General features: G+C 32.6%; 2 protein-coding genes across 3 annotated transcripts; both read left to right on the forward strand.

Moving 5' to 3' along the window:
- Positions 1–466: 466 nt before the first annotated feature.
- On the forward strand, positions 467–11,626 carry LOC148278336 (solute carrier family 2, facilitated glucose transporter member 6-like). 2 transcript variants are annotated; one of them, XM_088231573.1, is made up of 9 exons: positions 467–532; positions 2,412–2,548; positions 2,625–2,857; positions 2,971–3,294; positions 5,157–5,271; positions 5,356–5,514; positions 6,046–6,263; positions 6,341–6,541; positions 8,151–11,626. In XM_088231573.1, exons 2-9 carry the CDS (start codon positions 2,461–2,463, stop codon positions 8,382–8,384), a joined length of 1,572 nt encoding a protein of 523 aa, XP_088087699.1. In that variant the 5' UTR covers positions 467–532; positions 2,412–2,460; the 3' UTR covers positions 8,385–11,626. The 2 variants fall into 2 exon arrangements, with proteins under 2 accessions (XP_088087699.1, XP_088087701.1); XM_088231575.1 differs by having other exon boundaries at positions 516–532; positions 2,404–2,548.
- Positions 11,627–14,671: 3,045 nt separating this feature from the next.
- NiPp1 (nuclear inhibitor of protein phosphatase 1) lies at positions 14,672–24,779 on the forward strand. Its single transcript, XM_088231561.1, has 8 exons — positions 14,672–14,801; positions 14,876–15,090; positions 15,175–15,283; positions 17,614–17,716; positions 20,749–20,832; positions 22,197–22,416; positions 23,000–23,132; positions 24,442–24,779. The coding sequence occupies exons 1-8, from the start codon at positions 14,773–14,775 to the stop codon at positions 24,668–24,670; spliced, it is 1,122 nt and encodes a 373-aa protein (XP_088087687.1). The 5' UTR covers positions 14,672–14,772; the 3' UTR covers positions 24,671–24,779.
- Positions 24,780–25,575: the final 796 nt, after the last annotated feature.

The following is a 25,575-nucleotide window of genomic DNA, read 5'->3' on the forward strand; positions in this document are numbered from 1 at the left end:
CATACATATCTAATTTGGACTTAATACAGTAATTGAAATCAAACTTTCGATTGTGTTCATTTAATCTATTTAGCAAGTTCTCAAATTTAGCATAGCAAAGCATTGCCGGGTTCAGCTCGTAATTTATAAAAAGTACTAACTAGAGTACGCAATCATGATGTTGACGACTTAGAGTATAGATGTAAACACTCTAACACTTTTTGAACAACTATACGAGTACCTAGGTACGCCAATTTACATTTTTTCTAAGATTTTTCAAGAAATATTTGATTGCATGTATTTCAAACCCAAAAACGTACTAAATTTTTGTTTTGTTTCAGAAGAGTGTACTATCAGATTTCATAAATCTCATTTTACACCAAGGCAATGGTTCAATTGTTTTATCTCATTCTGTGTACCTGTGTACTCTCAGTATTTGCATTTGGATTGAATTTAACGATGTCGACTCCAGAAATACCTTTAGTAAATTTTGCGCCTTCTCTAACACAACTTCTGACATCGGAATTCCCCGGCGTATTTACAAAATAGATCCGTGTAAGTTGATAACATCATTTTATGATTATTTACTTTGATGTCTCTACGGAAGTGTATATTGTCTAATTGCTTTGATTTGTACTTCTATTATGGGTAGGTTACGTACGGTTTTGATCAGGTATTTAGCTAAAGTTCACATGTATATTTTTTTCGATTGGAAACAATAATAATTAAACGTCTTTCTCGTTTTGAATTCTTGCTCTGTTGTAAAAATAATATTTTTAACACCTTTTGTAAAGATTGTCTTAGACTTTTGTTTGGTTTGGTCCGGTTAGTATCATGCAATGAATAGCATGATAAATAATAAATAAATATAGGAGTTTCGGAATATTTTCCTTATTTACACCGGTGAAATTCAAATATGTGATTGCGCAGCAGGATTATACGTCACGAAACGTAAATATTTTGATATTTAATATTAGGTGTTCACGGATGTTCCATTGCAATCGCGAATACGATAAACAACCATAGTGAGAAATTGTTATCACGACGATTATTGGCACGTCGATATTTATTTGTGATTGAGCTACTGGTTTTTTAATCTCGACTGTTCGTCCGTGTCTCGTTTTATAATATTACCAATTATATTACTCTGATATTCTCGTATGGCGTCCGTGCCTCTAACTATTTCATTTTAAAGTTTTTGTTCTTTGGCTACAATTAAATTGGTGGCTAATTTATGAATAAACTTTTGAGATTCTAACTATAGTACTTAAAATAAAGCTTGATTAGAATGACAGCGGTCAAACTAATTTCATTAGTGATGGGAAATTACTAATTACTGATCAAATCGATTTTATCAGTTATATCATGCAATCATGAAACTCTGATTCCAAAAATTTAAATAAAAAACCCAAAAACAAGCGTAGTATAGTGTTTTTAACACAATTATTCACCAAAAAATGAGACATTTATACTTTTTTCATGACCAACATCAAACGAATAATTTTTTTATTCGATCAATTTGTCTCATCTCTAACGTTTTTGCAAAATGATGTAACCTTGTAAGAACGTCGTTAATAATTAGGTTTATTTTAGTTTTTTTTTTGTTTTAAATCTGATTTTATACATTAATGTTGATTTATGTTTCAAGCATTGTAATAAAAAATAAATTAACACGCCAGATACAAATTATTTTTCGTGTGTCAATATAAATAACTCCTTTTTTTTATTTATTTATTTATTTTTGCACCACAACAGGCCAGGAGGCCCAATTACAGTGGTGAATTACATCACAGAACACCCAGGCTTGAGAAAAATCACATTTAATTTTTTGTGTTCTCACTGGGAATCGAACCCGGAACCTTTCGTGTGTGAGTCAAGCGTCTTGACCACTACACCACGGAGGCCTACAAAGTTATGTCGTCACTTTTACTGACAACTGTCATTCTTATCATGTTACATTTTAAGGACTTTGGAATATATTTATAACCATAAACGTTTTGTTACGTTTAATTGCTTAGTTTTTTTGAACAGTCCTTTAGTTTGGTGTTAGATAAGGGAGATCATGTACCAACTTTAATATTTTATTTCGCTCTCGTTGTAGTCTGTTTATGTCATTTTGGTTTCCTTTTTCCCATAACTATGGGGAAAAAGAACAGCTGTTACATTACTAAAATTTTCACTGTTGATTTACAGTTAAGACACAAAATCATCAAGTAATATCTTTTTCTTATCTGTTTTAGAAGTTATATTAGCTGCAATAAAAAATGGCTATTCTTCATTTCTATCTTAAACATTCGTGTTATTTTCAACGTGCGGCTCAAGTAGAGTGGACTCAAGCTGAAATTTAGTGAAGAGTAGTCAATATATTCCGTAAGAAATTTTTATTTGTTTTGTGTTTTCAATTAATATACGCAAAATTATAAGTTTTCCAGATTATAATGTCGCAGTGACGGAAGCTATTGCAAAAATACTTCTCAAACTATGGATGAATTTAAAATGGAAGATGGATTTCTTCCAACCAACCCAATCAAAACAAGTCTACAAAATCAAATCATAGCTTCATTTATTTGTAAGCAATTGAATAATTTTTGATATTTTAACTTCATGCTTTTACAAAAAGCTTAATTCCTTAATGTTTTTATCAGGTAATCTTGGCGTTTTTGCCTTTGGCTGTTCCCTGGGTTGGCTATCTCCAGTTTTAGATGACCTGCAGAAGAAGGATGGCGGTCCACTTGAGTTTCCCATGACGGAATTAGAAGTAGCATGGGCAGGCGGTTTGCTCTGTCTCGGTGCACTCATCGGACAACCTATATTTAATTACGTAGCCAAGACAAAAGGAAGAAAACCCTCCGTTTACACAGCTGGAATCCCAATGGCTGTTGGTGGTTACATATTATAATTTTAAATAATGTCAATTCTTTAATCAAACTATTTCGTTTTATAATTTCAATTTTGTGTAGTTTCATTATTTTTAATTTTTAATACTTCCAGGTGGCTGCTCTCATCAAAATGTACGGCTCGACGAGCAATGCTATCCTAATTTCTCAGTTTTTTATTGGTATCGGAGGCGCGGGTGCTCTAGCTTTGCCTACTTTGTACGTCAGTGAAATTTGTGAGCCTCGTGCAAGAGGAGCAATCTCATCAATAATAGTTGTGCAGTACAGCTTTGGAGTATTCGCATCTTACGTGCTAGGTGCTATACTTCCGTATGATATCCTGAACGCGATTCAACTCGCTCCGCCTATTTTGTCCATGGTGGCTTTTTGGTTTATGCCAGAAACGCCATTATTCAGGCTGAAGAAGGGTGATGAAGAAGTAAGATAATCAATTATTTATTTCCAATGTCCTCTTAATTTTGATAAATAAAATTGTACAGCTGGCTGAGAGGTCCAATTTTAGTGGTTAATTACAGCATAGAACACCCAGCTTGAGAAAAAATCGCATTTAATTATTGTGATCTCACCTGGTATCGATTATTTAATCGAATATTATCATAAAGTAATGACTTATGCTGGTGAAACTATTGAAAATTGTTATGACGTATGTGAATCATTCTGTAAATACTTTAATTCTAATAGAGAAACAAGCGTACACAGTTCATTTAATTTAGATTATACCCAACGCAATGTAATTACCGATGATAATCTAAGTAGCATTCGCATTAACAAAGGCATAGTTTTAAAATACATTCGAATGCATGAGTATAAATCTTCAAGAAGACTTTAATGCATTAAACACATATTGCATTAAAACCAGATTGTTTATTAACACTAAAAAGCGTCAGCAATTTTTTTTTTTTCCGCATTCGTTCTAAAAAAAAATATTATTCATATAAAATCAACGAGTTAACTATAAATTCTTCTACGGAAGTCCGTGACCTTGGTGTTGTACTTGATAGTAAACTTACATTTAACAAACATATAGAAAATACTGTAGAAAAAGCTTACAAAATGTTAGGGTTTGCCATACGATTAACCAAACCTTTCACAAGAACTGACGCATTAAGAAATTATTTTTTTTCATATGTACGTAGTGTCCTCGAGTTTGGTTCGCCGATTTGGAATCCTCAATAAAATACTTACAAAAATCGTATTGAACATATTCAAAACTATTTTTTTAGACAATTAGATTTCAAAAATAATGTTTCATTTTCAAGTAGGACTGAGTCCGCTAATTTTCACAAGGTTCAAAATCTCGCAACTCGGCGTACCGTACCATGTTGGATATGAGCTTTCTCTACAAAATTGTCGATAACGTAATTGATAGCCCAAAAATTGTTAAAGGCATTTCATATCGAGTCCCTGTCCGTAGAACTCGTCAATCTGTACTCTTCGACATTCCTAACTCAATGACTAATTATTTAAAAAATAGCACTCTACGAAAAATACAGATTACCTATAATGACAGTTTTAGTGACATCGACATACTACATTGTAAATACCATATTTTTATCAGATCTGTTAAAGACATTTTAAATTTATCTCCTGCTTGACTTTTAACTTTTAATTTGATTTTTAATTTTATCTTTCAATATAACTTTTTAATTTTAATTCTTAATTTTAACTTTTAATTTAAACTTTTAACTTAATTTTAATTTAAACTTTTCATTTTAATTTTTACTGTTACTTTTAATTTCAATTTTAACTTTTGATTTCAACTCTTAATTTATACTTACTTACATCTACTACCTGCATCTAATAATTTATTGTTGGTTGTGAATTTTTACAAATAAATTTAAATGTTCATGGAAGCAGAGAGAAAGGGAGGAAAGTAGAAAAGCTATACAATGTCTTCTCCTTTTTATGTAGTTTTTATTTAATATTTTTATTTTTACTTTTTTAGAATTCAATTATTTTTCTCTTCTCCTCCTGCATTCATAATGAATTAGTGTGAAATCTGTTATTGGTCTAACTTTTTTTAATTGTTCTTTTGTACCTTATTTTATATAAAGACTGTATGATTTCATTCATAAACAAATAAATAAAATAAATATTTTTTAAATATCTTGTTTGTGAAAAATTTGTTAAAAACTATCCAAACATTATGATCAGTAATAAATTTCATTTGCCTAGTGCTTTTTTAATTAACTTTTTTTTAATTATTTGATGATCGGGTGAGCTTATTCATATTTGCAATTAAAACACGTTTCACACGACTGATCATTTGGTTTTTTTTAGGCAGCTGCCAGGGCTGTTGCTTGGCTAAGGAAAATTCCTCTAAATGGAGCAGATGTTCGAATGGAACTGGTGAGCCTTGCAAGACAGCTTCGTGGAGCAGAACCATTAGATACTGGTGCGTACATAAATACCACGAGCTATAATATTTTTGGAATTAAATCTTTAAAAAATATCTTATTTGCGTATTTTTCTGTTTCAGCATATGAACCAACTAAAGATGACTTAGCGAGAGAAATGGAATGGATTACAATTAAAAATCAACAGCATCCAGTATTAATTCAAAAGAAATACCCGGGTGGTATAACACCAGAAGAATTAGAACAAGCATTTCGAAAAAAAAACTCTTGGAAACTCTTGTGTGAGTGCGTTTTTTTCTGTACTTGCTATTTTTCATCACTGAAACTAATGATTCAGTGCTTAAGTTGACAACATATTTGACTGATATGAATTACAAATCGTCATTTATCTTCGAAGCCATCTGATCAAGCCTGAAAGTTTATAGAAATAAGAAATTATTCATTGAATTATGCCCGACATTCTAAAGTGTTATACTTGCTACCGTTCGCTTTGTGGTCTATGGTTAGTGCGTTTGCATACTAGCAAGAGTTTTCAATTTCCGATAAGGATGACATCCATTGAAATGTGATTTTATTCACCAATATTTTATAGTCCAGGGACTATGAATTACTGCAGTCTAAAAACCTAGAAACTGGTACTTGAAGCGAAAGACTGATCGTGTCACAAAAAAAAAGTGACAACGATGTGATTATTGAATCAAATAATGATGATATAACTCAAGGTACAATTGAAACTTCTTCTTCTTGTTGTTGTTAAATTGGTTTAATAATTCTTTAAATGATATTTAAATAAAAACTATGTTTATTTCCAGTTTCTTCGAGAGCCGCAGTTCGAGGATTGATCATCTGCTTGGCTCAGATAGCATGTCAAACTTTCATGGGGCTTTCTGCAATATCAGTATATGCTAGCGTTGTTTTCGACGCTGTCCACCTCAAGATATCTTCAGACATCTGTTCTATTATCTATTCTGTGATATTGATGATAGGTTGCACATTAGGCACCCTTATGATGGATTTCGTGGGAAGAAGAGTAAGCAAGTCAAACTGATTAAGTCATAATATTATGTTATACATACATTCCTGATTTGACGTCTTAACTTCTTTCAGGTTCTTCAAATTGGGTCTTGTTTTATCGTTGCTGTTGGAGAACTAATTCTTGGAGTATTTTTCTACATCTCTTCAAATGATTATGCTCCCGATTGGATGGCTTGGATAGCTTTAATTGCCTTGACCGTATCTGTTATCACGTACAATGCAGGACCTTCTCCAATCGTATTTGTATTTCTGACAGAATATTTTGCAGCCGAGGTATGATCTCAAATAAATGCTTTGATTTTTTATTTCCATTCAGATGTGTTCCTTCTTTTTATAGTGGCAAAAGACAGCCGCTCTAAACAAGAATTTGGAGCCACGGTGGATACAATAGATTTTTTTAAAGCCAGGAGCTAAATCTTCTTCGTTCGCTGCGTTTTCCTTCAGAAACATTCCTTGTGATTTCGTAGGAACCTACTTCCCTCCCATCATAAAATATCCAAAGCAAAACTCTAGCTTTATTTTCTAATTTGTGATAATTGTTTCTTTAATTTTACATGAGTACTAAATTAATCGTTGAAAACTCTGTTTACTTTTAACATTTTAAACATCATTTAGAGCTTTCGATCGCAACAAATATAATCCACAACCAAAGGCCCAAAGTGCAACATTTGTACATAATTTGATTAATTTCTTCCCAACGAGAAAGTTTAATGTTTTTTAAGAATATTATTGTTTTTTAAATTATGTAATTAATTCATTCTTAAAATTCCCACCGAAATTACACCGCCCGCGTGACGTCAGGAGTTCTGGTCGGTGACCAATCAAAACACGCAAAGTCATCTGAGCAAAGGGATTTATGTAATTAAAATCTATAACCTACTTCCACAGTCTATTAAAACAATTAGAAATGAAAATTTCAAAAGGGCTATAAAAAAATGGATAGTGGAGATGGATAGTGGAGCTGCGTAGAAGTAAAATGGATTGTCTCGTTCACCCAAACCAATATTGAATAAACTGCTCCACAAATGTACAGTTTATGATATGTTTTTGTTCTTTTATTGTACGTTTTATGATAAAAATAATAATGGCGGACATAAATTAAATATAAACTTATATACGTAGTGTTAGAAACTGTCCGAATATTTTGTTAATTTTCTCTGTGTATTAAGTCTTTTATGTTTATTCTCACATGTAAAAATATTTTTTAAAGTATATTAAGTGTCCCCGGCACGATTAACCCCAGTGAGGTCACATTATTTTTATTATTAATCTTTGTTTATAAAGGAAATAAATAATAAATAAATCAAACGTAACTGACAAGAAGCGAAAAATACACGGGTTTAACTGACGTTTATTTTACGAACCGCTGACTTGCGGGCATTCTACGACGTCATTCAACATGATCAGATTAATTTGTAGAAACGACTAACAATTTGTTTTTGTCTTTGGTATTTAAAAGTTGAATCCCGCACAGTTATAATTTGTACCCGCTAAACGTAAAAAAAAGGCTACCCTGGAAATCGGAAATCTGTTCGTGATTACTTCCATGACAACACTATAATATATTGTCTATTTTAAACACGCGGTATTTATTAATTTTTCGTACATTTTCGAGATACTTCCCCGTGCATTTAATAACTCAAATTTTTACCACGTGTAAGAAAACATTTTTGTATCCAATTTCATGTCAATTGTTCTTTGCATGTCAATTTTATCGTTTTTTTATGTTCTGTCTAAAAATATAATCAGGTGTGCGGTGTGCTATTCTGAATTTTCTCAGACAGACGTTAAATACGATAGAAATATTTTCTACCTCCGCGAGAAGATTCAGGATAGCACTCCAGATAACTGAGAGTTGCAATGACGTTTTTTTTTTTTGCAGGTCAGAGATTTGGCTAACACCATCGTAATGGTATTCATGTGGGTTTCTGGATTCGGATTGATGATGCTATTCTCTCCGAGCGTCTCCATTTTTGGAATAGCAAACGTCTTCTTCTTCTTTGCCATAATGTCTTTTATTACTGGGATACTCTCGTTTATCTTTCTGCCTGAAACTAAAGGGAAAACCCAAGATGAAATCCTGCAAATTCTGGAAAAGGGAATATATTATAAATGATAAATGTAATAAAAATAATGATATCATTATTCGAGCATGATTGCGTGTATAGTACAATACCCAACCGGCCATATAAACAGTAACCAGTACAAAGTATAGTAATTAAGAAAAAAATAAAATCGTAAACAAATAAATTTTATAATTACAAAATTATTAATTTAAGTAAATATTAGTATGTAACCACTTTCCTACTTTTTATGTCTACCGGTTTCGAGACGTACCCGTCTCTTCGTCAGGACACTCGCTACACCAACATGCAAATACTAAAATACACTTTCACATCTACCATCACCGTAGTATACATTCAAGTAATATACTTAAAAGATCACAGAATTTCTTACCAATTAATGTTAAGCAAACATTAGTCCATAGCTTACTTCTTCCACTCCTTGAATATGCGGATATATGCTATCCAGATGCTAACTCTGAATTACTTGATAATTTAGAACAGTTTTCTTTATATTTTTTTTTATATGGGAGTTGTTTTATTATTTACCTTGCTTATAATATACAAGGTTTATATATAAAGGTGGATTTTTCTGCAATTAAATTTCTTTAAATTTATCTAAACTGTTAGGATCAGGAGGGATATACTTATGTAGACCAATCGGGAACTTCTCAGCATTTGCTCATGTGGAGAGGAAACCACTTAAAACTCTTCAGGAGAAGCCGGCCTGTTGGCAGCAGTCAACAGGCCTTCCGTTCCGTTAGAGGAGTGTTCGGCATTTTCTTCCCTACTTTGGTTTATTTTACCAATTACGTGCACTATATTGACATGTATGATACTACCTCTCGTGTGAGTTCTTTATTATTATAATTTAGAACGGTTGCAGAATATTTGTATTCGTTATATCTTAGATCTTCGCAAATTTAACCACATAACCGAGTATCGCACGCAACTACACTGGCTCAGTATCAGGCATAGAAGAAACATTAACATTCTATCACTTCTTCACAATATTTTTAATAATCCCACTTCGCCTGTTTATCTGAGAGAGCTCATCCAACCTCTTTCACAACACGGACTATCACTTCGTTCTAGTAACAAGAGAACCCTTTTAATACCCTGACATCGCTCTAATTTTCTTGCCTCCTCTTTCACAGTAGTAGCCGCTCGATTGTGGAATAATCTACCCACTAATGTTAGAGACGTTCTTTATTTACATTTAAGTCAAGATTAAAATGTCACTACCTAAATATTTAAATTGTTACTTTATCCTTCTTCTTTCCTTCCCATCCCCTCTCCTCTCTTCATAGTATACGTTTTTTTTTAATATATTTTTATTTTGTAAATCTTTGTTTTTAATTTTTGTATAAAATTGTTGTTTATAATTTTCTCAAACTGAACGGTTTGGGTAGGTAGGAAGAAATTGCCTTAAGGCAATATGCCCGCCCTTATATGTATATTTATTGTATATGTATATAAAGTGTACATAGTATTTACGAAAAAATACATAAATTACATGCAGAGTTAAAGAGGATCCAAACACCAACATGTCCGAACATGCACTAAAATTAAGTTATAGTACTTGGCGATATGTTGAAAAATGTGTGAGGGGGTTGGGAAGCGGAGGGGCTAGAAGGTCGAATTTTTATATAAAAAAGTGAGCAATACTGAAAAGAAATTTGATTCAACATTTTTTTGAGTATGTCCAAATGTTTGCAGACTGGCTGGATTTTTAGATCTAAATTTATCGCAACAGAGAGGGAAAACATTTTTCAGGCGTTGCCTAGTAGGTGAATTGGTTCAGCCCGACGAATCTCACTCACAAGATAAAGGTTTCAGCTCTTTTGCTTCTCAAAAGTCAACAGATGGAATAGTTACGAGAATGTGGATGTCTGAAAATGGGCAGAATGGTGAATGTTACACCGTGTAAAGTGGCCACTTAAATCAACCAATGACAGGTCGCAAGCCTTGTAAATGCCTAGACCTCCATAATCCCCTCTTTAAAATGTTTTCCCTTCCTGTCGCAACAAATTAAGATCTAAATAACTCCCTAGGGAGAAAATTCAGCCAGTCTGCAAACATTTGGATGTACTCAAAACATTGTTGAAATATATGTACATTGTTATTATTAGTCATTATAAGAATATTTTTATGTGATTTAAAATAACGAAAAAATCGTTTTTCAAAAAAACACAAGAGATTAAATTAATTAAATAATACATCAATCAATATATAAGTGTCTAGGTATATGCAATACGAAAAAAAATACCTGTAAATGTAAAAATGTAAAATTACAATTTTCTTTTCAAAGTTCAGTGTTTTTTTAAGTTATTTTTTTAATCTCCTGGCAGTCATAATTATTATTAAAATTCACCAATACCAGACTACACCGGCTAGGTAACGAGTATGGTGAAATTGATATATTTCGTCTGTCTTTATATAATTATAGGTTAATTATTCAAAAGGTTATAAATTAATATGTATAAAATTTCTTAAAACTGTTCTTTATTTACTATTTTTTTCATGTATCTCTATAAAAATGTATATTTAAATATATATATATATATATATTTTAACATATTACAACAGAGATGAAGAACATTTAAGAGAAAGTAATATGGAAGTCTACGCATCTACAGGGCCTATGACCTGTCAATGGCTGGTTTAAGTGGCCACTTTACACACTGTGTAACATTCCCCATTCTGCCTATATTCGAACATCTATATTCCTTCAATTCTTTCATCTGTTGATGTTTGTGAATTTAAAGAGCTGAAACCTTTATTTATGCGGGTGAGATTCATCTGATTGAATTATTTCACCTACATACTAGGCAACGCCTGAAAATGTTATTTTTTCAATTTCTGTACTTCTTCATGGACCAGGTGGATTTATCAACAATATTTTGAGTATGTTCAAATTTATGTAGGCAAGGACTGGATTCAACTCCCTGGGGAGCTGTTTTTATTAACCTATTACAACAGAGATGAAGAACATTTAGGAGAAGGTAATACAGAAGTCTAGGCATCTATGGGGCTTATGTGTATGTATGCATGTGTATGTATGTGTGTATGTTTTTATATGTAAATATCTTTCTATATACCTACCCAAATACTTATATTGGTACATTTCCTTATTTTTACTTATTATTGTATCTTTTAGTTTACTTTATGTTATCTTTAATTTTAACGAAATTTACATACTTATGTTTCAATCCTGCACTTAAATGTATTTTTAATAAATGTAAAAGCCCGTGGGGCGTGTAAATTAATAAATAAATAAAAGGAAGAATACATATGACGTGAATTTTGACTGTTTGCCGCACATTCTATACAATGGGGAAGTTCGGTAGTTTTTTTTATTGTTTTTTTTAATAGACTATCCAAATCAAATAAAAATATTTTTTTGTATTTCTATGTATTGTATTATCAGCGCTTTGATTTTTCGAAGTTTTGTTATTTTTAAATTACTCCACCCATGACGTCACATGATCTTGCGGCGAGTTCTGCTGATTGATGAGTCGGTTTCCCGGAAACCGGAAATCTATCACAACGTTCTATCATTGGTTGATGCCAAAGAACCTATGCCGTAGTTTTTTTTTTAACACATTTACGAAAAACTTCGCCGTACAACTAAATGCTCTAATTTTTACAGCGTATAAAAAAACATTTTTGTATCCAATTTACGTAACACTAAACATCCTCATTGACACCTACTATTTTTTGTTTAAATTTACGTAAATATAAAAAATACTGTATACGGGTAATTTTAAATAAACGAGTACATTGCCGAAAAATACATTGTTTTATTTATATTGATGGGTAGGTACCTATCCTACCTATTACTCTTCTGTCGTGGGTGCCTAGTATTTAATCATCCTTTTAATTCCCCTTTTCGTATATAATCGTGCATAGGGCACCGCGTTGGTACGTCAATGGCAGCGTATTTGTACCATTTTTTGTTACATGAAGGTAAGATGTTTAATTCCACGCTCCATGTGCCAGACTAGGGATTATGAAATTTTGCAGTGTAAGAACACCTTTTTAAATAAAAAAAATCATGTCAACCATGTTTGGAATCAAAACAGAGACCTCTAGCATGACAGGCAATCGTACTGACCATTTAACCACCAAATGGACCGTGTATGTACATACTAGTAATTATTCAATTTTTTTAAATTTTATGTGTAAAAAATATATGTTCTGATGTATCTAGTTTATTGATATATCACATTATATTATAATTGATCTGAATAATCATTTTGATAATAATAATACATATCAAATTTTACGTTTTTCCTCGTTATTCCTCAAAATTTAAAAAATCCTGCATAAATTTATCTGATTCATAAATTTTAAACTAAATTAATCTTTTCTTGTCTAAATTGAATTTATTTAAAATTATTGATAGAAGAATAATAATGATCTGTTTTTTTTTGTGTAAAGTTGTAAATAATCTTTTAGATGTTCCTGATTTGTATTTATTTATTTGTTCTTTTACAATGCATGAATTACTTTTTTTACATTAATGATAACGTTCTCTCGCTGGGTTGTCCCGTGTCGAGGGAGACATTTTACATAATTTTGAAACATGCCTTATTAAACATATTTAAATACATATTAAATTCATATTATGCATAATAAAAATACATAAATTTCTATGTTCCCGAGAATTCACTCTCTCGAAAACAAACACATTAATAACCAAAAAAAAAATTGGTTTGCTGTAACTTTATCAAACTTCAAGATTAAATTATTCTTAATTTTTTTAAATTATAATTTATTTTCTAGTATTTTCGTTGGTTTTTTATATTTGTAAATTGTTTATAATGTATGTAAAAGCTCTTTGGGAATTAATAAATAAATAGATTATCATTATATTTTCTAGGGGTCCTAATGGTTAGTATTAACGTGATGGGGTATGCCTGGTTAAAAGGTATACTTCTACATTATTTTTTTAAACTTTGTATTTTACGGGAGGGTCCGATGTCTTGCAGAACACCCGCTGGCACAGCGCGGATTTAAACTGTCCAACTCGGTTATAAGCTTAGACTATACCCTGTCTGCGTAATCTAAAAGTGTGAAAGCACTACAATTAATGATATGAATCATAAACTATGTTTTTCATTATATTTTCACTGTGTCTACTGCCTTTCTTTGTTTTTTCTGTGTATTAATTACTGATTTTTTTTACTGTCTTAGAACAGGGTAAAACTTCGTATAAATTTTTAATTTTATCGATATGAAATGATAATAAATAATAAAAATAATAAAAATAATACAAAGTGTCACGAAAAGCCAAACTGCGTAACATCAGCAGCAATACTAGTAACTAACAAGTCTTGCTCACTAGCATCCAAGAGCGGTGTTTTTTTAATTGTTTTTTTAAATTTTCTTTATTCGTATAAAAATACATATTCCAAAAAGATTCATAATATATTATTAGCTCTGTGAGACCAAGAGCCCTGTGTTGAGTTGGGATACAACAAAATAGAAAATGGAAGCATGCAAAATATTCAAGAATACTTAAAATAAAAATTATTACAGAAACATTAATTTCAATAAGCATCTGGACAACATGCTTAATAGTAGTATATATAAATCTATGCAATGCTTTACAGCAGTCCCCTGCAATGGTCTCTTCTCTTAGACAAAATCCAAACTTTTACACTTCTCTTGAAGATGGGTTTTGTTTTGTTTAACTTAACTTAACTTAACAAAACTTAACATGTCCATTCAGGACATTGAACACTCTTGGGGACACAAAAAATAAATTTCTCTGAGCGAAAGTTGTACGCGCTTTTGCCATAAAATAGTTCAAATTACGGGATGGGCTCCGAGCAACGTGATCACTGACATTACCATCTTATCAGTGACATGCAGATAGTGAGAGGGCAAATAGCGAATGTCCGTCGCCAAATAACGGGACCCACCCGGTTAAATAAACTCGACTCCTTCAGAAAACCCATGATAGAAGACAAAATAAAACTACTCTGATTATTATTTCTCAGAGTACCACTGCAAAAAAGTCATTTCCAACGTCAGGGACCACTTTTTAAAATAAATACAGAGTACATTTTGGTTTTCTTAAATATGTTTACGCAATCACTTTAATTTGTTAAATTTTCTTTAGTAAAATTTACAAATTGGTTATGAAACTAAGGAAACAATATTATCGAAACTCCACACTGGCTAGAGGTAGGTATTTTACCAATATACATTTATTTCATTATTCTAATTTTGGTTCACAGTTACGATTTTATGCTTAACCAAATAGGTAAGTACGTTGGAAAAACCGTAATTTATTTAATATTTTTAAACTGGCAAGAATAACTAGCTGGCAACATTCAGTTGAAAACGTCAAACCGAGTTGCGGGGTATTGGGTTAATTTTACGAGTTTTATTATATTAAACGATGAAAATAAATAAATAAACCATTTCAACATGGCAAATCATTACGACGTTCCAAACTGGTAAAATCTCGTTCCTACTAGTATCAACTATTTTTAATCTTAGCACTGTTTCATTAAGATTTTGTGTTATTCAGGGCGGGTAAGCCACCGACTGGGCTTCATTTGGATGTTTTGAAAGGCGACAAGTTGATACAAAAACTAATGCTGGACGAGAAGAAATGCTATCTCTTTGGAAGGAATCCTCAGATGAATGATTTCTGTATAGATCATGCCAGTTGCTCCAGGGTCCATTCGGCCTTTGTGTATCATAAACATTTAAATCGTGCTTTTTTAGTGGACCTGGGAAGCAGTAAGTAAATGAGTTATTATTCGTATAATAAACTACATACTACAATAAATAACTACGATACTTGTATGTTATTTTATCTTCTAGCGCACGGTACCTTTATCGGACAGATGAGATTAGAATCCAACAAACCAACCCAACTTCCCATAGACTCCATTTTTCATTTTGGGGCTTCTACAAGAAATTATGTTATCAGGTATTCATTTATTTAAAATTAATATTTGAAGCACTAACTTTGTGTTTTATTAGAATAAATATACGTCGGCCACTTAAAGCATTACTAATTACCGGACCCATCTATTATTATCAACATAGGCCCACATAAAATCAAACGCTTTAACAACTTCACCTTCTTCTTTTTCCACATCGCTCCTAAGTGGAGCATATGGATATCACCAGACAGATCCAGAACACCCTATCGCTAGCCAGTACTCTCACCCCTCCCATGTCAATCCCGTCGAATAAAGCCAAAAGATGGTCATCGACGGTCTTCCAGGATAGCGGGAGCCCGCAAATGTAAAGAAGAGGCAACTTGGGTTTAGGTTCGTCTGAGGCATGCGCAGCACGTGTCCAAGTCAGGTCCACCGCCACACCCTCAAAACGCTAGTTATAGGACGCTGCTTCGTCCGTTCTTGAACTTCAATGCTAGTTATGAAATCGTACCACCTTTTGCCTAATATTCTCCTCAAGCACTTACTTTCAAAACTCAGAAGTTTGGTGTTTTGAGTTTTAGTAAGGTGCCAAGATTTGCACCCATTTAGGAACACTGGCATTATACAAGAGTTGAATAATCACCATTTTGTTTTGACCCAGTATAGACCAAAGTTCCTGATAGCACACATCGTATTAAAAGTTATTCAAGCAATTCCTAGGCGACATGCTTGCTTCCATCCTCAGTTATGTGAACTTTCTCGATCATCTGCTCATTATTATAGAGAGGCTGATCAGGGTCAGGACAGGATTTGTAGCACATAATCTGTGTCTTTTTGGTATTAATAATATTAACACCCAGATGAGCGGAGTTTTTCTGCAGTTTGTCAACAATTTCCTTAAGATCACCAATAGACTTTTCAAGAAGAACCGCATCGTCTGCGTACTTCAAGTCGCACATCATTAGGGGAAGTTCGCTTCTATGCCTCGATCAGGTGGTATTGATTTTTTAAATTTACTGGTTTTGAAAATACGAAAAAAAAAAAAATGTTTTGGCTTAGATAATTCATCATGTGCATCGTTCTCCTCATTGTTGAGGGTCGTAACCATCGTCCCTCTTTGTATCTCGTCTACATCGCTCCAATAATTCATTCATCATTCTACTGGCGATGTGTCCGAAAAACTGGAGGACGCACTTTAAACAGATGGAGGATAGTCTATCATTTATGTTTTGCTCTTTTAAGAAAAATATATTTGTCCTTCTCGCGGTCCAGGGTATTCAAAGCATACGTCTGCAGCATCACTTTTTGAAGCCTTTTATCCTCTGCCTTTCTCAGACTAAATAGGTGTGTAGATTTTCACAGTTGCTGTTATCAATATGTAATGTCTTTTTTTGGTGATCCCTTGTAGATTCGATACGTTCCGATGTTTCGGTTACCGTTGCAGGAGCCATCTTTAGCTACCGTATTATGCGGACAATAAGACGCATTGGACCATAAGACACACCCTAAAATTTATCTATTAATTTTTGGAAAAAAAAAATATTTTGGACGATAAGACGCATCAGACTATAAGATGCACCCCAATGTTTTATTGAATTTTTTAGAGTAAAAAGTGCGTCCTATGGTTCGAAAAATATGGTATGTAGTTTAGCCTACACCACACTTCGAAGGCATATATCATCTGCCTTTCTTGGGCCTTCATGATCTATGGCTCTCCCCCATACAAGAATATGAGTAAAATCAGTGCCCCCACTAAGCGGATTTGGGTTAGCATAATTAAGGACCATTTTCACAAAGCTAAATATCTACAAAAAGTCATGTTTTCAGAAGAAAGCTTTTTTTATGATAAAAAAATAACTACTAGGATTTTAACAAAAATTAAAACACTATTTTTCAAGAATTCTGCAACTCAACAATATAGAATAAAATCATTTTAAAAAATCCTAGCATTCCAAATTTTCACAAAATGATATATCTACATATTTTGTGATAGAAATGTAAAGAAAAGTTTATTTGTGTTAGGAATATAACATATTAATTAACCTTGGCGTGATATCATTATTAACAGATTTTTGTTTAATTTTATATGCTTGCATATACGGTTAAGGTATGTTATTACTGAAATATTTTCATATTATTACACAATCAAATGATAATTCAATCCAATTCAACTCACTGCAACTTCACACATGTGTCGTTTTGCTAAAATTTTATTTCTCCAATTGATAGATCTCATATAGAAGAATCGATTTCCGTCAAAAAAACACATTTTGTTTTTTTGGTATATATATGACTTTGTGAAAACTGTCCTCGATTAGTTCAAGTAATAATAAATTAAACAGTAAATGTCTTCATGGATTTGATGTATTTCTAGGGAACGGCCATCCGGTAACAATAGAAGTATTATGGAAGATATTCCTGCAGCTGACTCCGAAGGTGTTCTTCTCGGACTTCCCGAAACTCAGACTGAAATGGATGTAAGTAATTATGTGTCATCAATATTTGGAGTTTGTCTGAATATTTGTAGACGTGGACTGGATTTCACGCCCTGGAAAGTTATTAAGATTAACATATTACAACAGAGGGAGAAAATTTTAGAGAAGAGAATATAGAAGTCCTGACATTTACGGGGCTTATGACTATTCATTGGCTGGTTTTGTGGCCACTCTACACCCTGTGTAATATTCACCATTCTGGTGTGATTTTAGACATCGTAAACTCTGAGACTTCGTTCATTTTTGTAAGATTTTAATATTTTCTGAAAGCAAACATCACACCCATATTTAAATCTGGATCAAAAAATGACGCAAACAACTATAGGCCAATTTCAATACTATCGACATTTGCTAAATTATTTGAAAAAAATATTTATGAAAAATTATTCCATGCAGTAAAATCCTATATCTGTCCTCAACAACATGGCTTTTTCTCCGGACGCTCGACCGTTACAAACCTTACTTTATTTACAAATGATATTTTAAACACAATGGAAAGTGGTTTCCAAACTGATGCTATATATACTGACTACAGCAAAGCCTTTGACAAAGTTGACCATTCAGTCTTAACACGCAAACTTTTGGCTATAGGTATACATGGTGATCTTCTGCGCTGGCTGATATCATATATTAGTAATCGATGTCAATCGGTAGTAATTGGTGGGTATAAATCTGACTGGGCAGAAATCTCCTCTGGTGTTCCCCAGGGAAGTCTACTCGGTCCCCTATTATTTCTTATATATATAAATGACATTGATGTTTGCTTTCGTTATTCAAAATTTCTTCTTTATGCCGATGATATGAAAATATACGCTAAAGTTAAATCTCAAGAAGATTGCCTAATGATTCAAGACGATCTTAATCGTCTAACTGACTATTGTATTGAAAATAAACTGTTTTTGAATATAAATAAATGTGTCTGTATTACATTCACAAGGAAAAGAAAAATTCTTAATTTTGATTACAAACTAAACAATAATGTACTAATGAGAAAGCACGAAATTAAAGATCTTGGGATTGTTTTAGACTCAAAACTACTTTTTGAATCGCATATCAATAAAATTACCTCCAAAGCATTGAGCATGTTAGGTTTCATAATTCGAATGAGTAAACACTTTGATAATCCAAAGGCCCTTATTTCATTATATTATACATTTGTCAGAAGCCATTTGGAATACGCCTCTCAGATATGGAATCCCCAGTATGCCATATATATAAGTAGAATAGAAAATATTCAAAACAAATTTATAAAGTACCTTAAATACAAAACCGGTATTTCTTATGTATCTACTCTCACTGCCTCCACCTTCCATGGAATCATTTCTCTACAATACCGCAGAGTGTGTGCGGACCAACTACTGCTTTACAAAATTGTGACAGGAATGGTTGACTGTACAGAGCTGCTTGTTTTAATAAGAATACATGTGCCAGCCAGGATTTGTAGACGGTACCACCTGTTTCATGTACCAACAAATAAGACATCGTATGTTAAAAATGCTTTTTTTCGTAGGACTTTTTCAATGTACAATACAAAATTTAAAAATATAGATTATACAAACATCACTCTGTCAGATTTAAAATTTAAACTAAAAATGTATTATGTAACTTAGTAGACATTATAATAATAAATATGTACATCTCCCCCCCCCCCCCTCCTTATCCTCTCTTCAAGCATTCTTGTCCTTATCCCGCCCAATTTACAGTAACTTAATGTTCTTAAAATTAATATTTAAAAAATCTTTGATTATTGAGTACTTGAAAATAACATTTTTATATGTATAAATTGTTTGTATTTATTTGATATGTAATATATATATTCTTTACTAACTTTGTATACTATGTGGAAATCTGTTATTGGTTCTGAGTTTATACACTATATCTGTTTGTTTACTAAAAATATGTATGTAGAACTGTTGATTTCCCTAATAAAATAAAAAAAAATAAAAATTAAAAATTTATTTTTTTTATCAGATTTCCATATATTTTTTTTTAAGTCTTTATTATCTTTAGATATTATTCAGACTAAAATTAAAATTCTAGATCAATGCCGTATTTTACAAAAAATATGTAAATGCTGCCTACCTCAGAACAGGTATTTACAAACACCTACTGAGGATAGACGGTGTCTAATATGTTTGCATATTGATTAATTTTATTAGATATTTTTGTCACTGTTTTGCAGAACATTTTTTAGTACTTTTTTTTTGGTTTATTCAGATAAAAAATATAAGTATGTAATATTACAACTAAATACAAATTTAATACATATATTTACATGAACGTTTCCCATTACATAAAATATAAAAAAATTGTGTACAAAATAGGGAGTGACGTCTTACAATAATGTGTTTATTTTATTTTAAATTAGTAAATATTTTCAGTATAACATAAATTACAAAAAAAAAACTGCGTTTTAATCAGTGCTAAACAAAAAAGAATTATGAATATAACTTTTGACTTCTTTCTAAATATGTTGTATTCCGGACTGCACTTTTTATTTCCTTTGTCTATTCCATTAAAGAAAAATATTCCCACTTAAGTATAATGATGTGCTGTAGTTTTTTTTAATTTAGGAATTAAGATGTTACCAAATGTTCTAGGTCGCTTACTCACTTTTTGTGACGTAGAAACACTACTATTTATATTGTCTTTATAGATTTGAAGTAAACAATTCTTTTTAAGTAAAGATTTTATATCTAAAACCCTAAATTCTTAAATAATTGGACAGTGGGAAATTTAAAAGGTTTTTTTTAATGTAGTTTGTTGTATACTTGTATTATTTTCTATAATAAATGCCGATTTTTGGCACTGAACTGAATTCAATGAATCCTACGTGAAAAATATTTAAATTACAAATAATTTATCTATGTTGGTTATTTGTGAGTTGCAGACGGTCCTCAAAACATCTGGCAGTATCAGTTCAGCAAACATGGATAGCCATTTTAAATCTGCAAAAAGAAGCTTCAAAATAAAAATTTCATCAATTTCATTGAATTTTGTTTTTTCTTCCGCAGAATTTAACAGAATTCAATACGGCTCATAACAGAAGAATATCCATGTTGGGTATATCAACTGATGATCCTTCGGATACAATGAAGGTAAGGCAAAATTTGTATTAAAATTCTTTTATATTTTAAAATTCTAATGTATATGAATTTAAGTTGTATTCAATTGGTACCTGCCGAAACTAACATGCGATGAGTTATTTTTTTCATTGCTGGTATCTCAAAATACGTCACTGGCTCATGTTGATAGTCGGCGCTTTATCTATTTATAACAGCCATAGCCAATTTGTCCAAATCGTACAACATAGTTAAAATTAATAAAATGTAAGATACATATTAAGTTTATAAATCTTACATACATATTATGATGTCCACATTAGCAGTTATACAGTGTATACGTTATTATTAGGTCTATAACTTACAAAACGGAATTTGCCACTAGATGTCAATACTTGTGTATGTGCTGTAGCAAATCATTGACATACACGTAATTTTGAAGCTCTATTCATAAGCTGTCAAAATCAGTTAACAGTGTTTGATTTGCTTATGCCCATCATATTTTTTTCGATCAGGGGAAATTTAGAAAATTGGTGAAAAAAACAGCATTTGCGGAAAATTTTGCTGAGTCGCTTTTTTGCAAAGAAAACTGAAGCCAAAAGTCATTGTTTGCTCGTGGAATTGTATGGCAAACATGCTCTTGCAAAATCACAGTGTTTTGAGTGATTTCAACGCTTTAAAAGTGGCAATTTTGATGTCAAAGACAAAGAGCGGCCTGGAGAGCCGAAAAAGTTTGGAGATGAAGACCAGAAGGGAGTTGTGTATTATGAGCTTCTAAAACCCGGTGAAACCATTACTGGAGAGCTGTACCGAAAACAACTGATTTGTTTAAAGAGAGCATTGAAGGAGAAACGGCCAGAATGGGAGACCAGACACAAGACATTGATTTTCCAATATGACAATGCTCAGCCACATATTGCTCAACCCGTTAAAAACTGTTTGGAAAAGAGCGGATGGGAAGTTCTGCTCCACCCGCCATACAGTTCAGACTTAGCGCCTTCTGACTTCCATTTGTTTCGGTCCAAGAAAAACCCTCCTTTTTTTAAAAACTTATGTATTTAAATATTTGGCTTTCTAATAATGGTACAAATTATTGTAATCGAAATATCTAATTGTAAAATAATTTATACATAAATACAAAATAATAACATAATTCATATATATAATAACATAAAATAATAATATGTAAAAATGCAAGTTAAGAGGTATAGCAGTTCACGGTCGATATACATACTTAAAATTGTGAAACTCGTAGCAATATTGACAAATAAAAAAATACGTAAAAAACCACTGAACTTCCTAATTAGGGAGTGATCATGCAATTGTGGAAAAGGTTGATGACGATGTTGACAATGATGATGTTGATGATGATTATTATTATAATGAATTACATTTCTCAGGGTGTAAGTGGCAAACGAACGTCGAGTGCCGCATCCTCCAACCTGCCTCCCTCCAAACGCCATCGGAGAGAGGTTTCCTTCAATGAGGATGTCGACATCATTAACCCCGAGGACATAGACCCCAGCGTGGGCCGCTTTAGAAACCTAGTGAAGACTACCATCGTGCCCACAGCTGGACCTCTGGGATCCAAGAGAATGAAGCTCTCCACAGGAGACGAAAGTAAATACTATCAAAATTATTTCTAATTTTTGCTTAGTACGGTGAAATTCCAATTATCCAGCTAATTGGATTCACATTAAAAACTTACTTAAATATGTCCAGCAAAGTTAATTACACAATTAAATACATCTCTTTTATTTTTTATTTCCTGACAACGCTTTGGATATTTACCAATCTGGATGGCTGGAGTTTGGATAAATGATAAGAGTAGATTTTCTTTGACATGCATTTTCCCTAATACATAGGTTTGATGGGTATCTTGGAGACATTTCATGAAGCGATTTGAATACTGTCCAGCAAAGCTTGTGCTTTATTATCTCTGGGCTTACTACACTAACCAAATAATTGCATAAATTTATGAATTTGTACACCTGTCTAAAACTGTACATTACACAATAGATCTGCACAGGTCGCAGTACGTCGGGAGCGTTTTTAGCTCTGGCCCCCATTTGCAAGAATAGAATACCTTTGTGTAATGAAAATTATCTATAAACACTGCGCTTGATGTACGAATGCAGTCCCCTATGGGAACAGGCATGATGATGGGATTTTTTAATCGAATATTAATTTGTATTTTTTCCAGATGTAAGCCAGTCTCATCACTTGCGAGACCTCTCCAAACATCTCCATCCCTCAGTTCTGTACCACGACCTTCCGCCTCCGCAAACTAACGTTGGCCTCACATTATCGGGGAGCATGTCCATGTTTGGAGCAAGGTGAGTTTCCTTTACAACAAATTATAAATCAAATTCAATGAGGAACTTCAGTCCTACGGGGATACAAAAAAAAAATCTTGCGTGCAGTAAAAATTAGAGCGTTAAATGTGTACCTCAGAGGCAGACGGATGCAAATCCAAATGATAAATGTTCACCACAAGCCTGAAGATTCTACTTTTTCAAACTGATTTCTTATCATTTATAACATTAATTTGTATATTCAGTATCTTAATCCATTGGTTCATTCATTATAAGACTTACATTTCTTTGAAATCAATGGACATGATCATAAACTGGATACGAAAATCGAAATGTCATTTCATCAAATTCTGGATTTGCATCCATCTGCCTCTGAGGTACAGAAATTATGCGACAAAGTTTCTTGTTAATGTATGTAAAAAATATTAAAAAATAATTTGACAAATACAAACTGCTTTGAACGACATTATTTATTTATTTATTTATTTATTTTACATAAACGGCATAAATTGCCTTTAACATATATTGAACATACGAGTAAATATGAAAAAAAAAAAAAAAATACATATATAAAAACATAACAAAAAATTATAAAATTGCATAACTATAACAATAGTAACAAGTAGGTAAATACACATAAGCAACCAAAAATATTAACGAAATAAATACATAAATATGAAAAAACAAAAAAAGGAAAAACATTTTTAAATATATAGAAAAGTTTAAGAATAATATTGCGAGAGAAAAAAAGAAATCAGACTCGTTTTATAACTATCAAGTCCAGAACCAAATATATCAGCCTTGTCCTCATACTGATTGCCATATCTATGGAGCCTAGGGATAGGCGAGTGCATGTGATAGTTGGTCCTAGAACTTGCAGAACAAAAAGGAGATCTGTGGCGGGTATGTCGACCAGGTACACGGAAACACACCAACTCCAGCAAATCTGGACAGTCAATTAATGAATTGATCACCTTAAAAAGTAATATTAGGTCAGTTAGGATTCTTCTATCAGAAGAATATGAATGAATCAAAACATTATAAGAGGGTTGTAAAAGATTTCCAGTTTGTCAACGGACCAATCAGCTGAACTGACCGAGAAGAAACGTAATAAAACTCGAGACGTCACACGCCGAGTAATTTCAGAAATACAAAACCTTAAAAATCATAGCGCTGATAACACGATACATAAATTATTTGAAATTGAGAGGGGGCTTTGAAAGTGTGAATGAAGAGGCCTTTCTATATTATGTTCCTTTCCGTTGTAGGTGTATGTATAAAAAAATGTTGTACCAATAAATAATGTTCATGTTTTGCTGTTTCCTTATAGGCTTGGTCTATCTCTGCCGAATCCTGCCCCCGACGTTGACCTATATGAGAGTATGGAATTGTCAGAGCACGAAGCTTCAGCTGCCAACATGACCGCCAACTCCAGCGTCAACAGATCTGTAGACATCTCCATGGAAGGATCCCAGGGTCCGTCCAACGAGCCGAGGAAGAAGAAATACGCCAAGGAAGCCTGGCCCGGGCGGAAGCCGCCGTTACTCTCGGGAGTGTGAAAAGATTTATTCAAATTTGTGACTTCTTAATGAAAAAATGGCGTCGACAATAGAACAAATGAAGTTAACATCGTCATCAACATTCAATACAGTAAAATCTGTTCAAAAATACTAGAAATTCGGAACTACGAAACCTTTATCAATATGTATCCCATAGCTTGGATTCGTTTCGACCTTTCAGCTACCATTGCATGACTACCGATGTTTCCTGGTAGGCGAAGGGTTGGAACAAATCCAACCTGCGCTGAATCACTCAAAAAAGGCAAAACATATTAATAACAATGACTGAAAATTTACATGACCTTTTTTTATGCTGGCATTATCAAATTGTGGGTATCCTGTTTTGCGAGTTAGATATTTTATCAGGGACGGAAAACATTTTCGCAAAGGAAATATGAAATTCCAGGCATTTAAATTTTTTTTTATTTAAAAAAAAGATGTAAATGCGTGCTTCTGATTTATCCAAATATTTCAATTTATGGACCTTTTTATTTTCAACAATGTTTTCAGTGTGTCCGAATGTTTGCAGATTGGCTGGGTTTCCTCCCTAGGGAGTTATTTATACCTAAATTTGTTGCAACAGAAAGGGATAACATTTTTGAGAAGGGAATATGGAAGTCTAGGCATTTACAGGGTTTATGACCTGTAATTGGCTGGTTTAACTAGCCACTCTACACACTGTGTAACATTCACCATTCTGCCTATGTTTAAACATCCACATTTCCCCAACTCTTCCATCTGTTTACTTTTGTGAAGTAAAAGTGCTGAAACCTTCGTCATGTAAGTGAAATTCATCCGGCTGAACCAATTCACCTACTAGACAACGCCTGAAAACCATTTTTATACTTCTTTTACCAGTTAGTTAATTCAGTTAGTAAAATAATTGTAGGCGTTGTCTAGTAGGC

The sequence above is a fragment of the Micrasema longulum genome, unplaced genomic scaffold (genome assembly GCF_059751315.1).
Source record: "Micrasema longulum isolate JH-2025_06_02 unplaced genomic scaffold, ASM5975131v1 h1tg000892l, whole genome shotgun sequence".
Lineage (NCBI taxonomy): Eukaryota > Metazoa > Arthropoda > Insecta > Trichoptera > Brachycentridae > Micrasema > Micrasema longulum.

What these genes read in the sequence shown, in the direction of transcription:
- LOC148278336 (XM_088231573.1), top strand. Translation starts at nt 2,461, where the DNA reads ATGGATGAATTTAAAATGGAAGATGGATTTCTTCCAACCAACCCAATC. An exon ending in AGCAGAACCATTAGATACTG is followed by an intron (nt 5,272 to 5,355) that starts GTGCGTACATAA and finishes TTTCTGTTTCAG; the next exon opens with CATATGAACCAACTAAAGAT. An exon ending in AAACTCTTGGAAACTCTTGT is followed by an intron (nt 5,515 to 6,045) that starts GTGAGTGCGTTT and finishes GTTTATTTCCAG; the next exon opens with TTTCTTCGAGAGCCGCAGTT.
- NiPp1 (XM_088231561.1), top strand. Translation starts at nt 14,773, where the DNA reads ATGGCAAATCATTACGACGTTCCAAACTG. An exon ending in AAACTCAGACTGAAATGGAT is followed by an intron (nt 17,717 to 20,748) that starts GTAAGTAATTAT and finishes TTTCTTCCGCAG; the next exon opens with AATTTAACAGAATTCAATAC. An exon ending in ATCCTTCGGATACAATGAAG is followed by an intron (nt 20,833 to 22,196) that starts GTAAGGCAAAAT and finishes TACATTTCTCAG; the next exon opens with GGTGTAAGTGGCAAACGAAC.